We start from the raw sequence: 16,014 nt of genomic DNA, 5'->3' as shown, positions 1-16,014 counted from the left end.
GGTTCAGAACCTCCAAGTATTGCTCCTGCAACCTGGTACCTCTGTGCAGGGCTCTCCTCCAACAGTATCCAGCCATCCTGGAAAAGCTCCTTTCCTGTGGTGGTGCTGCAGCTCTTTTATGTTCACAAAATACACAAAAAAAAAAGAACAATAAAAGGCAGTAAAAATCGCTTTTGTATTCTCCCACCTGCTTAGTTTCTCCACTGACAAACAGAAATGCACTTTTTGGCAGGCATTTCACACCACACTCCAGACGTGCAGCACAGCCACAGCATTACCAGACGGATTCAGAACAGACCAGCCTCCCCTTTGCTCCCCCAGTGTAGCCCACTGCTTTTACTGGCAACACTGACCGCCAAGCTCCCACGGCCCCCGCCATGGGCCTTGCCGCTTCCCAACGCCAGCAGCTCTTCACCACGTGCAGACCATGCACCTCACTGCCAGCACAGCAACTGCATCAGCCCTTTGCAGCTGGGCCAAAAGCCAAACTGGGAAGCCTGGTTTTCAGTGAGAATTTATTCGATGACTCCTGATAATTTTAATAAAATAAAATTTCCCTTTACCAGAAAATGCCAGCCCTACAAGGCCCTGGTTGTAGAAAACTATCTCTTCACCTTCCTGATCCACGTAATTCCCCAGATCCATGAAAACTACCACACTGGAATTTTTCGTGGGACTGCTCTTCAAAACAAATGGGTAGATGCTTCAGCATTAGTGGGAAAGATTAACATGGAACAAATAATAGGTTCGATTTTTCCAAATCCCCACAATTTCTGAGATCACTATTTGCTCGTTCATCTCATTAACTTTGAGGCAACTGACACTTGAAGTAGCAGCATCAGTATTCCAGACTGTTCTCTGCATAAAGATGACTAGGAAGTGATACCTCAGCTGGAATAATTTTCTCCTTTTTGAAGTTACATCCTGGTTTGCATTTCTCAGCCTTCAAATCCCATTTTGTTAAAAAAAAAAAAAAATCCTCAGAGAACAATCCTGCTTTTCAGACACACAAAAGTTAATCAGTAATAATAAAGCAGTTAAGCACCAGGCTACCTCTACTACCCCAGGACAACCCACTCATGCCACTGCCCACAGCAGGGGCTTGGAACTAGATGATCTTTAAGGCCCCTTCCAACCCAAACCAATCTGTGATTCTGTGATTTCAGCTGTGGATTTGGCGAGGGTTTTGACAACCCTCGAGGGTAAGGCGCAAAAGTACATTCATGCTCCAACAGCAGCTACTAAAAAAAAAAAAAGAAACCACACCCCAAAACCAGAAATAAACACACACTCAAAACCCCACACTAGTCAGGCAGGAACCTCTTCCCCACCCCTTGGCTGCAACAGGGCTGAAAGGCTTTGTTCCTCAGCAAACACGCTGGACAAAACGCATCCTGACAAAGAACCAGGACAAACTGCGACGGCAGCCACCACCTCACTTGGTTTTACACTGCAGAACCTGCCTTCTACCTCTTTATATCACCCCGAGCAGGCAGAAGCTTGTGATTTCCTTCTGCTGAGGCACAGCAGTACAAGAACATTACCTCTTTCAGTGCTTCAGGCTTCTGCCAATAGTCTGTTTCCGTCCGACACTACAGCAGTACCACCGCAGCCGGTCTCAAACCTGCTCAGGCTGGCTGCTGCCAGCCAGATGATCTGGGCTCCAGCCACCGTGTACTCACTATTCTCACGAGTCATCTCATTTTTCTCCCTGAACTATGGGTCAATGCTTTCCACAGGCTTCGAACATCAAACCCTGGCTGAAAGCTTTAGTTCTTTACAAATCTTTATTTCATTAAATGTTAAGGAACTCCGAATCGCTATGGCAGCCCACAGCAGAACAGCAACAATCTGATCAGAGTTCGCCTGATGTGACACCACAGCTACGACTGTCACCATTTTCTTGGACATGCACATTTTAGGTATCAGATTTCCCAAAACAACCTGAAGATTATCAGGCAATGCGCCTGCTTTTCTAACACTCACAGGTAAGACTGCTCATTGGGATCTTCCAGTTCACCAACTGAGGAGTTCGCACTGCTCTCTGCAAGCCTCACCCATGTGCTATGGTCTGCTGAAAGCCACAGCCTTCAGGGGCATTACTGCACACCTGCACCACGTTTAACAGCCTTGCTTCCAAAATAACTAAAAGTGCTAATGGGATCCTTCACTGGTTGATAACACAGGTCTAGAAGACACATAACAGGGCCAGTTTAGTTTTACTCCAGCATAGCTGCAGATTATGTCTGGTCCTTCTTTCTCTCTGAAGAGAGATCCACGCACAACCACCCCAACACCAGAGGCAATCTCTTCACCACCACAGCACACACTGCCTGCAAAAAGCACTCCGGGACTTCAAAGTAGGGGAAGCCTTTAGCTTGTGCGTGAAGGTGCCGTGACTAGTGAGCTATCTCTCCAAAGCAGAGGAGGCACTCCAGTGGGAGTTGCCCTTAGCTGCCTCTAACATCAGAAGTTAAGGACACGCCTGCCACAGCTGTCCCTCCCAGCAAAGCACCAGTCAGTCAGGAACTATCCCCCCTGCTTTTCTTGCAGGACGTTAATACACTTTTGAATAGATGTGCCCAAGACACAGGCAGCATCAGCTTCCTTCTCACCCCTGTGACTTTGAAACCGTTTACTAGCCTGTAGCCAGCACGAGGTACTGGAAGTGCCCCTAACACTGGATGTTTTATAGGACAGTTTGTGGTGCAGTGGCATCTGTGAAGGCTGCAGTGCTGCTGGCAGGCCACCAAACTACTCCAGGTTTGGAACTGCCTGTACCTCCAACAACTTTTGTGCATTCTTCAACAATATTTTTTAAAGAAAGGCTTTAGCTGCATCAGCACAGACAAAACAAGCCCACTCCAAGACCACACAATCCATTCATGTGAATACCTGCAGGAACACAACAGTCTGGAGGAAGGACTACACACTCCATGGATTCACAGTGTGATGCTACCACATAGAAACTTAAGACAGTAGAAAAGAATAGTCCAAACTAAGCTTTTTACACCTCCACATACCCCTTTTTAATATGTTATTTTGCACTGTGTACATGAAAACCAAAAATAAACAAAAGGAACTTTAGCCAAACTCCCCTTCCTCCTCCAGCTTTATTGATAGTTTAAAATTACATTTTCTATGTTCTAGGACTTCAATTGCTTTTACCATCTTACTTTAAAAACTGATTACAAGCAAATGAAACTCAGTTGTCTAAGTGATATAGTATACAAAAATAACATCTTGATTTCTGTGAAAATGCATTTATTTGCAACTCCTGAATAGCTCCAAATTGTATATGCTATGAGCACTGATGTCTGGGCTTCAGATTTACTTTGAAATATTCATTCAAAAGCTTCCCATTAACCTCTATCTCCAACATGAACATTCATTAACTGAATTACTGTTAAAGTTTATTCCTGATTTCTCTCTCTCTCTCTCATGGCCATTAACAGGCATGTGCATCTTGTTTGTTTACTCCCACTTGGCTATATGCTCTAGGTAGGGCCCGATACAAGTATTACTTGGTGTTAACAGCTACTGAGGTCAGACAATCCAAGGCCATTGTAATAAAATTAAAGTTATGAGGAAGTTTAGACACTTCCAGAATTTCTTTCCTCCTGCATAGATTCACATCCATGTAACCCAGAGAGGGTTTGCTGGTCTGACTCAACTCTTCCCACTCATCAATCCCTATTCACCAGTGGCACGGAAAGGGGGTTCTTTAACAAAGCATTATACATAACACCTCTACCAAACTAAACATAAACATTTTTGTAGTTAAATGCAGAAAGTTGATTTTTCCACCCCTTTCCTCCTTTTACACGGCAAGTAAAGCTCACTGGCCTGGGAGTAGCCTCTATCTGCCAACCTTTGGCCAGTGAAGAGGATTCAGAGAAAAATAATACAACCATCAATCAGAAAAAGGAGGGGCGACAAAGGAAAATAATTAGGCTGTAGCTTCAATTGTGCATTCCCGTGCAAGGTGCCCTGACTCGCCGCAGCGATAGCAGTTGACTTCACTGGTCTTGCTGCAGTTGATGGCTACGTGGCCAGTTTCACCACACCTGGAAAAAAGCAAACAATTCTATCAAAACCATCCAGAACAGTTACTCAGAAAAGCAATCCTGTTCTGTCAAGTACCTCATCTACTTAAATTTCATGCAACACTAGCTCCGCATTCAAGACTTCTGCTTCAGTGTTCCAGAATTCTTTGACATGAGGCAAGTTTCTGTATTCACCACAGCCAGAAACTGCTCCCCAAGTGACCAACTCGCATTAATCAACATAGATGCCAAAACCACCATACATCAAATATGGAAGTTGGTTGTTTTGGCTTTTTTACTGCATCAGATTTTGCCTGCTCCAATGCTCCTGTCTGCAGTTTAACCTTGTTTTGACAGTAAATGGTTTTAACTCAAATGCACCATGTTCTCTCTCCTGCCTCCACAGGAGGCAACCTTGGTGGGGGTGAAGAATACTGCACTCAGAAACACGCTGTTTCTGGTATCAGCCTGCTTTTGAAAAACTACACAGCATTTTTAAGCTGGCACTTCAAACTGATTCAACATCCACTTCCACATGCGGTTCCTATAAGCAAGACCTGCTTATATTCCTGCTGGGGCTGACTGTGCCAGTCAGCAGATTTGCACAGATCAACTTTGTTAGTTCCAGCTTAAGACACAAGGCACCTGACACTAGTTTTAAAGTTTGTGCTATAGACCAGTACTTCGTGTTACCTTCTACAAAAACATGGGGTTTTTTTCTCCTGTACAGCTCCAGTGACTTAATGCCTGCACTGCTCTGGCTGACCAGTGAATCTATCACTTGACTTTGCTAACTTCATTTTGAACAATAGTAGGCAACCATTTAAAAGAAACAAGCTACCTGCTCAAACCTTAGGCCTCATTTCCTAATCAAAATTAGATACAGAACACATCTATCACTTAAGGTACACTTTGCAGTTGTCCCTTGTCACTTCTTACCTATAGCATTTCACTTTGGTGCAGTCTTTTTGAATGTGTCCAAACTCTCCACAAGAATAGCACTTCTGCTCATCGGCATGGTCACAGTCACGAGCCAGATGGCCGGGTTTGCCACAGTTGTAGCAGCACTGCTCTCTCTCCCTCTTCGGCTCCTTGCAGTCCTTCGCAATGTGGCCACCTCTACCGCAGTTATAGCAGGCTTCCACAATAAGAAAAACATACCAAACAAGACTATAAAACCTTGGTAGACTGTGATGTAGCACGCTTCTAATGAAGGACATGTACAGCTTGTTGCCAGTGAATTATGGCCAGTGTACTGTATCCTTCTCTCCAACCACAGATCTCCATCCATCAATTGAAGAGACAGAATATTTAGTGATACTTACCATCCTCCTGAAGATCACAGTCCTTGGCAAGATGGCCGGACTCACCACAGCGGTAACAGATATCCGGAAGAGATGAAGACATGAACTGGAAGCCTGCTTGAAACGGGTAACAAGAGAAAAAAGGCTTAAGAACTAAGTTCGGAGTATTCTTAAGAGTTAATCGAGGACACTGTCAACTGAACTGACAAGTTAACTTCACTCTCAGAGGCCCCTGGCAAAATTCTTATATTCAGAGTAAGAACCAGCCAATTTGTCTCCCAGCTTCTTCAGACTAACAAAGACAGTTTTACATACTATTCAGAACAGGCAGCTAAAGATGTTACTGTACAAATAACTGAAAAGCACAGCCACCAATCACCTCTGCCACGGCTTCTCATCCCACGACCACGGCCAATTCCAGTGGGGCACTCCCGAGCCCAGTGGCCAGTACGTCCACACTTGAAGCACTCGTTGCTGCTCATGGCTGCAGATTACCTGCCCGAGGAAGAAAGATATTTTTAGCGCACCTTCCCCTCCACCAACCAAAGGCTACATTAAAATAAGAGATTTAGAGGTTTCCCACCCTCCAGGCAAAGGTAATGACAACCAAGCAAGACTTCTGGCTAACGCAACACTTCCTTGTATAATATCTGATCATGACTACTAAAACCTCTGCAGAGGATAAAAATTTGTATTTGCTTTGCTTGGGAGCAAGGCAGCTTTGAACAGCCAAAGAAATAGTGTGCTATATAACTTTTCCTCTAATTAGTTTTTGCAGCCAGACTTCACTTCAAAAACTTACAAAATGCTTAGGAGTGGGGGGAAAAAAAAAAGATGACTCCTTTAACTATAGTCTTATTAGCCTTAGTGTTCTCTTCCAGCAACATACCTTCTTCCTTATTCCTCAAACTCAAAAGCCAGCTACTTATCTCTACAAATTATTTCTTCCTAGTAGTTATACTTTCTCTTGAACCGTCTGGTTGGCAACTACTACACTTATTTACTAAGCAAGCTTCATTCTGGAAGCTAACCGTAAGAACAGGCACTATTAAACCTAAAGCCTTAAAGAGCATATTAGCTTAAAATTTGAAGACTTAAGTTCTTTTATGACCTAAATAGTTAAACTCCAAGAAATAAAAATTACAACTTCAATACATTAACCTATAGCTCAGGATGCATACTTCACTCCCAGGTTTACGTGCAAGAAAATGTTTTAAGACACTTGGCCTCCCTAAAAGACACCAGACACTTGCCAGATACCTAGAAGGCTAACTTGGAAAACATCCTTAGAATGCTAGGGAAATACCAGACAGGCATGCCTGTCCCAGACAGCATAAATCACTTCTTTTGCCCATATCGGGGAATGGAGGTATGTGTTTCACTGAGCAGAAGTCAGTCAGTCTGCCACCCACTGCCAAAGCAGTGGTCAAGATGGGGTAGGTTAAACAGATTGCAGTGATAGCACCATGCCTCCCCTAAGCTGTAACAGTTACACAAGACTTCTAGAACTAGAAAGAACAGGGAAGTTAAACATTTAAATTGGAGACTTGTTTTAAAGTGTGCCTGAAGACAAGTTTAAAGTACACTAGTTTAAAAATACGCATGTCAACCTTCATTTTGATCAAGTCTCCCTAAGTTTAAATACTCACATGCTCTCTCCCAATTCCTTATTCTTAACTCAACAGAAGTAGAATCATTATCTGGTATGTTTGGTCAGTTTACCTGATCCCCCAAATCAAGACAATCCTCCTGTAACCCTACAATTTATCTACATTACAGAATGCTTCCCTCCCCTCCAAACCATCCCACATTCCAGATTACCAGGAACATTCATGAGTTGTGTCTTGAAGAAAGCCACTACAGAAGCAGGAAGAACAACACATGACCTCAAGAAGGAACCAGAATTAGCATCCTGACATTTAGCTCTTAAAGAGAGAGCATGTATCTAAACTTAATTTTTGGGGTTATTCTTAAAGTACTCCAATGTCAAACAAATGTACTATGGCTTTTTAGCCACTCTTCCCTCAAAACAGTATCCCCCTCTCCAATTATCCTCAGCATAGAAGTGACCACCCATCCTTTCAACCACAGCAGAAGCCTGGGAATGCAAAGTACAAGAGATACAAACTTTAGCATGCTACTTCTGTAATTCCACATCTACCTTCCGGATGGACCAGGTGACGGTATTTGCTCTTAAAATGAAATTCTTCAATGAAAGAATGCAAGAAGATCTTAAACTAGATGTTAACAAGGATAAAAATAACTGGTTGTCTGAGCACTTAAGAGGTATGCTTGGATTTTATACATAATCCTGCCTCCTCTGCTTCAATTCAGACGTCAATTCAAGATGTCAAACTATCTTATTAGGACACCCAAGGGTGAAGAGCCATCTGCTGTGGTGGTGGCAGCAGCTGGCACTCAGTGTGCCACTGTTGATGCTGTTTTCATAGCAACCGTGTTGACACTGCAGAACAGGGAAAACACGAGCAAAGCCAGCTGCAGGAGCTGGGCTGGGGCACAATAGTTGATGCTGCTTCTAATTCCAAGAGAGACAACATGGGTGAGAGATTCCTCACTCAACTTGCAACTCTCTTAAAAGTCTTCACATTAAAATATTACAGAACAACAACATAAGACCTGTTAAAAAGAACAAAATAGTACGCCAACAGCTGTAACAGAAGTGAAATAAATCTTTACAGAGACTAACGGCTACCAGACTTTCATTCCAAACCACAAACTTGAGACCACAGCATGAAGTGACAGGATGGAATATTGCCAGCAGTTACTCATAAGAAGAACCTAACGTAACCAGTTAGGTTAACATGTGGCAGGAGACAAATGTTTAGTAGGTGAGCTAGACCTGCTTTAGATACACAGTGGAAAAGTTTTTAAACAAAGATTGATCTGTCAGCCGGTATCTAGTCTGCCAAACTGACAGTCAGGGTCAGGATCTGCGTGATGGACAAAAGCTCACTGCCCCAAAGGAACATGAAAAGAGAAGTTTTACATCTGATTCAAAGTTGCCTCCTTTTTAACTGCTCCTTCAAGAGGAAAACACTGAAGTTTCTTTTCCTCTGGTACACAGCAAGTCAGCAGGGTAAGATTACACACACTGAGCTAAGAAATCTAAAGTCAAGCAACAGTCTCTGCACAACTGTCCTTCAAGACTGAGATTGATTTAAATATCTCTGAGTTCAGGGGGAAAAAGGATGTCTGAACATAAAGATATTTGAAGACTTCTATGGCAGTTGCAGCCATAATGCTCCATCTTCAGATATTCTAAGTGTATGCAAGTACCAAACAGCTTGTCTGGAATGTCTCTTTCAATATTTTGATGTTTAATTTCTGCATTCTTCTTGTAAAGGATCTGAAACTGAATCCAAGTTCACCAGCTAGATGTGGACGCAGCTGACACTAGTTTTACTTACCCCACAATCTAAGAAGCCTTACACAGGACAACATTCCCCACCAGTATAAGTGTTTTAAAAAACAATATAAGGATTTCATTTTCAGATAAAGCCAACAGCCACCTTTAAGGAGCAATAACCAGAAAAGGCTGGTTCAGAAGACAAGTCCTTAAATGGACAGCCTCCAAGCAGTTTGAACACCATTACATTTTTCAGTTACTTCAAGACAAAAAAAAAATAACACAGTAAAACCACCCAAGTTCAAGTTCTCCTCTGTTAAGACAAAATAGAGGCATATTGATATCACAGGCAAGTTTCCAGCAGCTCCCTTTATCTACCAAAGGTCACTTGTTTAAGTCTTCTTGGAAAGTTTTCACTCAGCAACATCAGTGTTTCCTGCAGCTCAAGTGCATTATACAAAGCAGCCTGCCTCCCCCACCTCGCATCCCAGTAGTAGATATTTACCTCACTGGGACAGAAAAAGTAATAATGGAAAACAAATTACAACTACGGCCTCATCTGGCATTTCTGAGCCAGGTAAAACTCTGCAAGATATACTAAGCCACAGCCTCAGACTAGATTCCAAAACTTGTGAAGAAACACGAGTCTAGTTGCCTCAAACCTTACCTTTCTACTAAAGGGAGATGTCAGTCATTTACCTGAACTCCTACAGAGCTCCAAACTGTAGTCTGAAGCTGAAAGAAATTGCCTTGCAACTATTCGGCAAGACATTATGAAAAATGAATTTTAGACTGTTCTGTATGATCACCCTACTGCTAAGGATCATGGGCTGAGAACAGCTCAAAGACCCAAGTGAGAGGTGCCACCACAGTGGTTTCCCCAGTCAGATTTGAAGCTTCTGAGTGCAACTTTAACACCAGACTTCAAAGCAACAAAGTTTCTTTGTGATTCTTCTAGTGATATGAGAAACTGTGAAGTTTCTTATATCAAACATTGAAGCGGAAGATCATGTCTTTCTGCGGCTTTAGACTTAATACACATTCAGAACTTTTAAAATGGGAGAGGTGCTATTAATCTCCAGTCTTCACACACAAGATTCAGCAATTCAACCCAAGCCTGTTTTAGTAGCCCATCCAGACCTGATGACGGAAAGAGCTACCACTAAGCTCCACTGTAATGCTCTTTATTTTACAGCTTTCAGCCTAGATTCCCTCTGAGAAGGAAGCTGGTTTTAACAAACAGAAGTAAAACTTGGGCTCCTCATAGTAGAAAGGAGGCTGCACTTCACCTCTGAGATTACTCAAAATTCCTCAGCTACTAGCAGTTCCTTAGAATTCAACCACCCAACAAAACAGGGGCAATTATCTTCATTATACTTACCAGGTGCTTCTTTTGATCTACAAGTATCACCCCCATTCAATATTAATAGGGCTTCCCTTCTTCAATCAGAGGACACAATAGATAAAAACCACTGCTAAAGCCAGCATACTTGAGGGTTCCTTGGCAAGTCAGTTACATCAAAGAGGCAAACGCTGAGAAGTCAGAAGTTTCTTTCCAGGCTGTTGGTGACCAACCTACACCTGGATTTGACAAGCCACCCCAGAGCCAGCCCAAACATGGCAAAACCCCTCTGTAATCAGAAGCACAGCTTTGCTTTCCTGTGAGATCAAGAAATGGAAAGGCAGAAAAGACAGCTAACAGAAATATTAGCATTTAGTTTCAAAAGAAAAGTCAAAACGTTATTCACTTAAAAAGAAATGCTACCCGTAAGGAGTTTTTATTTCCCAATAAGCATGTGTTAAGAATTCTTGAACAGAGGACATGTGACTGTCAGCAAAGCTACTCAGTACTCAGCTGGCTGAATTTCCATATCTGTAACCTGAAAACACGCTACAGAGACGAGTTAGTCTAGATGCTCCCAACTCCGGCTTTTGTCTTCACTAGAAAAGATAAAAAAAAATTAAGTATTCTGACCACCACGTAACAATATCCCAATTCTGAGAGGAAGTAGTTTGAAACTTCAAAACCTGCAAACATGGAAAGCCAAGCCCTACGCTCCATAAAACTCAAGAACATGGATCCCTACCAAGGGGCCAGAAGCCAGGTCAAACAGACATCATGACTTTGGTTAGACTAGTAATTCTTGGATAGCTTTGACACAAATCAAGAGAGCAAAAGTTCAAAGAAGTGACTCTGTAGCACTTCCTGCCTACCCATACTAGTTAATATAGAGTGGGAGGAACTACAGATTATCTCCAAATATGCACATTCTAGCATCTTCCCCTCTTATTTTTTACTGCTATCTGTGCAAAGTTCTAAACCTAAAGAGAAATAAGCAACCTCAACAACACAGGAACTTTTCAATACAAAATTCACTCCAGACATTCAACAAAGTCAGTTCAAAAAACCAGTAGGTTACACCGGTAACTCGCAGGGCTGTTGCAAAGCCCCGGTGAACTCATTTAACCTCCTCACTTTGAAGACATGCAGAATTGCTTCTTTAAGCAAGCTTGCATTAAGGAAGAAAAGATGGACTAGGCCACCCTAATGCTGCATGGCAGTGGGATCTTGTTAAGTGCAGAAATAAAAATAAAACCCAGTATTAAGTTTAATAATTCCTTATGACAATGCAGGATACTAAATGAGTAACAGCAGTTACTTGAGAACTACGTCTGACAAGAACTTAAATAAAAGGCTGCTCCGCTAGCCTGCGATCTGTAGACAACACAGGCTATTTTTCCTGTCCATTTATAGGTCACGTTTGGATTTGGAGCAGGCCACCACCCATGCCTGTGGTCCGAGACGAGCAGTTGCAACACCTCGCCCCTCCGGTCCCCGGCAGCGCCCCGCACACGGGGAGCCACGCGCTGGCCAGGGCCCGGGCCCCGCCGCCACCGCGCCGCCAGCCTCCCCACTCAGTCATAGCAAGCGCAGTTCAGCAGATTCAAAAAAAGAAAGAGAAGAACAAACAGTTTTATTTCAGCCACCTTCCACCCAGTTCCCGTTCTCACCAGACCTTTTCCCCAAACTCGCTACAGCCGTTCACCCCTGGGGAAGTCAGTCACGCAGCCCAACCCGCGCAGTAAGGCCAGACTAGCCGTCGCCCCCCCCCCCCCCCCCCCACGCCGCGGGGCCGGCCACGTGAAGCGTCACCCCCCAGCACCACGCCGCCCTCCGCCCCCGCGCTGCAGGCCCAGCAAGCACCACCCGGCGTAGCAGCCGCCGCCGGACCCCGGCCAATAGGCCCAGGACCGCCACCGGCCCGCGGGCTCAGCAATAGACTGCTCCCGGGTAGCGGCCAGCCTGACCGAACTGACTAGGCTCACCTGCCTCCGCCCCAGCCTCCCTTCCACCAAACAGCGCAGGCTCCCTCCGCGCCTCCCGGAATCCGCCAGAGCCTGACTCACCCGCCGCCACCGCCCGCCCTCACAGGGCCTGCAGCGCCCCGCTCCCTCCTCAGCGCTCCCCACCCACCTCCCTCCGCCCTCCTCGCGGCACCCGGGCCAGGGAATCGCGGCCGAGCCCGGGCGGGCCGCTCGGCGCCACTTTCCCGCGCACTAAGCCGAAGTGCGCCAGCGCCATCATCCCTCCACGCTATGACTTCATTCCCCACCCTCGGCCCCAGCAGCTCCCCTCACCGCCGAGGCCGGCCCAGCAGTTACCTGCGGACTCTCGACCCCTCTGCGGCAGTGGCCCGCCCGACGACCGTAGGCCCCGCTCGCTCCGGCTCTGCCCGCCTTGCTACCGGGTCCCTCCTGGCTGCGCCACACGCGGTTTGCACACGACCCACACGCTCTCCCCTCAGGATCACCCCGCCCCTCCCTACTACTCTGCACACGGCTCACCGGAGTCCGCCTCTCAGCCAATGGGCGCAAACCGCTTTTCCGGATAGCCAATCAGAGTTGCAGACGGGGCCACCCAACCATCGCAGTCGAACGGTGGGAGGGGCCCGCCTACCGGGCCTCTCAGTTCGCCCGGCTGCCTACTCCGGGGCGGGTAGGGCGGCGCTGCCGCCGGTGCTGGCTGTTCGCAGCGCGCCGCAGGCGCCGCGGCACCTCCTTGCCCTTCGCACGGTGACTCACCACCCAGGCAGCTCCAGCTTCCTGACGAAAGGCGCAGCGAGCTCCGGTGCCCGCCTGACGCCTCATGGCAGAGGGGACGCCCGCCTGCCCCGGCGATACAGCGGGACGGGGCGGCAGGGGAGGGCAGCGCCGACCGCCTTCCCCCACCCGTTCCGCGATCTGGGCTGACATCCCGCCATGGATGAGACACGTCGGACGGCTGCTGCCCTGGGTTCGCCGCCTTGGAGCAGCTTGGCCCCACGCAAAATAACGGCGCGCCCTTCGACAGGCTGACCGGCGGGCGCTGCGCGGGGAGCTGCCCGCCCGCCTCTCCTACCCGTCTCGTTGCTCTGCCTGCCCCGCGCAGCCTCCGCCGTGTCAGTTCGAGGAGATAAGCTCGTACCCCGCTCCCCGCGGAGCCTTTGCTCACGACGCCGCACCGGGCATCCCGCCTGCCCCTGGCCTCGGGTTTGCCTCGGTAGCCCGCGTGTCTCCGCAAGGCCCAGCGAAACTTGTGTCGGGATTGCCGCCGCCCCCCGTCCCCGAGCAGCCGGCTTCCCTGGCCTCCTTCCCGCTCCCCACGTCGCCCTGCCGCGGACGCCGTGGCAGCCACCTGTGCCGTCGGCACTGCGCTGACGCTCTCGACACAGCACGGAAGTGCTGTTCGGGCTGCCGGGACAGCCCTGAGGCGCTGAGGGGAAGCAGGCAGGGGGCCCGGGGCCCGCGCTAACCGGCTGCGGCAGCGGCCCGGAGGAGCGGCAGCCATCTTGACAGGAGGGCTTGGCTCCCGTCCTGCCGGTAGCACTAGGAAATGGTGGACGCGGAATTCGGGTAAGCTGGGATTTGGTGGCGGCTCTCACGAAATAACCGTCCATTTTTACCAGACTCCTCTAACTTCGGTAGTGCTGATGACACCAGTTAACAAGGCTTCTGATATTTTCACGTATTACAGCCAAAAGACACGAGAAGGAAAATGTTTTTTTTTAATTGAATTACCGAACAAGATTTAGTTTCTTAGAATCTGTGTCTTACACAAATTTCACAATGTTACTACTTAGTTTAGTACTCCACTATGAGAATTTTTACATAAACCCCTTGCCTAGGAACTTCGTAAAGAATTAGCGGCTAAGTATTGCACCAAAACCACTTCTGTGTGAATGTCCTAGGAACACTGGCAATATCCACAATTACTCCAGTCGTTTGGTCATCATCGTTTTGTTTAAAATTCTGCCATTTCAGCTTCATGTCTGTCCCTTCCTGCCTGTGGTTTACAAGAGCAAGAGAGCCCTACCGGGCCCTGGGCTCAGGGGTACACTGTCGATGCAAGGTTGACCATGGAGATGCTTTGGATTGAACTTTCCTCAAGCTGTAAATCTAATATTATAGGACTATAGTTAGGTTTCTTTTATTAGAATATGAGTAACAACGTATGTCATTTCCTCCGTGTTGTTAAGTGCAGTTCGTTTAAGATGGTCTTGACTTGGTTTTATTTGGATTTTGTGTGCTGTATTTGCACATCTGTGTTGTGTGTTTTGTGATACGCCTTATTTTCTACAGAACTAAACCAGGCTGGATTGCATCAACATCAAGGTTCAAAAAGGGACCGGCCTTTCAGGCCTATCTCTGCATGTTACGCTATAGCATCTTACTAAAACTTTTGCCAACTCTCATTCGGGTATTTGTTTTTCAGTGATGTCAAAACATCAACATTGCCAACAAGCTTTGAACTCATAAAGACTTTTCTTCCCATTAATTACTTTTCTCATCTCTACCGTCATAGTTCAGGATAATTTTCCTGGCCTTTGGTTGCCTCAGATACATTACAGGCCTGTTCACAAGTAGTTATACTTTTGGTTTTAGTTACTACTTTTTTCCAAGTGGTAAAGGGAAGAAAAATAATGTGCGTAGCTAAGGAAGTGCTGAGAGCTTCTAAATCGTGAGTGTGCCTACACTGCATTGAAAAAAACAACCAAACAGATCCACGTCACTAAGAAAGAATGCAGAAAGAAAGTCATATATCCTCATTTTTTTTCCATCAAATCTTTACTTTTTTTTTTTTTAAAGTACTAGAACTTGTCTTCTGTATTTCAAACTGACAAAACACAACAGCAAGTTGTAATACAACTTTCCTAGCTTTCTCTTGCATTTTGCTGGTTGCACTTCTGGTACTGTCCATGAAACTATGAAACTCTAAGCTTAATCTTGGTGACGATCTGTAGACTTGTCATCAAAAGTTTTTGTGACTGATGCAGCCAGTAAATTCCCCTGAACAAATCAAAACTGTTTAGTTTATTTGAGGAAACTTCAAATCATATCCTGGACTCTCCCTTAGTTGTAATGGAAATAGGGTGCAACTGTGAGTGAAAATGTGTTATTCAAGAAGTGTTACTGCTGGTGAGAAATCAATTAATCATCCCCTCTGAGTACTGCCTCAAATACAGTTCCAGTGTTCTTATAGGATATTTTAAACTATGTTTCATTACAATGGATGATATTTCCCCTAGCAGGTAAGAAGAGAGTCTTTGGTTTGTGTACTTACCTCAAGAATTAATTTGATGTGTATCTTAATAAGGCTTGCAATTCTTGTTTTGCAGGTTTCTCTTTGATATCTAGGGAAAGGATAGTCTTGCAGTTAAAGAACAAAAGTCAGAGTCATGACATCTGTTCCTGGCTCAGTTAGTACTTCCTATAGAAAACAAAGTAGACAGAAAACAAGCTAGATACAAAGTCTTTAAATTTCTTACGCACAAGGAAAAGACAATTTTGCATCGGTTCCAGACTTCTCAGTTGTGTTAGCTCTGCCCCAAAAATCCCAAACCTCCAGAACAATTTATGAATAGCTGTGCTCGAAGGAGCTCAATTACAGTAACAGTTGAAGGTAATCTATTGTTTCAGCAATGCATCTTTCCTGATGCAGGCAGTTCTTAGAAGTGTTGGATGAAGAGCCAAATCGTTTTAAGACCAAATAAAACAATAAATCACATTTTTGCAACCGATGTTCTTGCATTGTTTTCCTCTGACTGGTTGGACGTGTGGGCAGAAAACTATTTCAGTTGCTGGGCAATTGTCATTGCTTCTCAGCCATGTATTTTTGTTGTTAAAGTAAATCTTCATTTTGTATGTGGGATTTTTAAAAAGCAAGGAGAGCTAAAATAATCATTATGGATCATAAGTGTTCAAAAGAGAAACTGCTTTTGGATTATGGTTTAGTTGAAAACAACTTGTCAGCAGCAGT

At 45.6% G+C, this 16,014-nt stretch overlaps 1 protein-coding gene across 4 annotated transcripts; it reads right to left on the bottom strand.

Moving 5' to 3' along the window:
* Window positions 1-3,094: 3,094 nt before the first annotated feature.
* CNBP (CCHC-type zinc finger nucleic acid binding protein) lies at window positions 3,095-12,497 on the bottom strand. 4 transcript variants are annotated; one of them, XM_086469716.1, is made up of 5 exons: window positions 12,381-12,497; window positions 5,730-5,845; window positions 5,372-5,467; window positions 4,986-5,184; window positions 3,095-4,067 (listed from the first exon to the last, which is right to left on the bottom strand). In XM_086469716.1, the coding sequence occupies exons 2-5, from the start codon at window positions 5,830-5,832 to the stop codon at window positions 3,950-3,952; spliced, it is 516 nt and encodes a 171-aa protein (XP_086325842.1). In that variant the 5' UTR covers window positions 5,833-5,845; window positions 12,381-12,497; the 3' UTR covers window positions 3,095-3,949. The 4 variants fall into 4 exon arrangements, with proteins under 4 accessions (XP_086325842.1, XP_086325841.1, XP_086325844.1 ...); XM_086469715.1 differs by having other exon boundaries at window positions 4,986-5,188; window positions 5,373-5,467; XM_086469718.1 differs by having other exon boundaries at window positions 5,372-5,464.
* Window positions 12,498-16,014: the final 3,517 nt, after the last annotated feature.

Source organism: Leptosomus discolor, chromosome 9, assembly GCF_034619465.1.
Source record: "Leptosomus discolor isolate bLepDis1 chromosome 9, bLepDis1.hap2, whole genome shotgun sequence".
Lineage (NCBI taxonomy): Eukaryota > Metazoa > Chordata > Aves > Leptosomiformes > Leptosomidae > Leptosomus > Leptosomus discolor.
The sequence above is the reverse complement of the archived record's forward strand: the minus strand, read 5'-3'. Positions and strand labels throughout refer to the sequence as shown.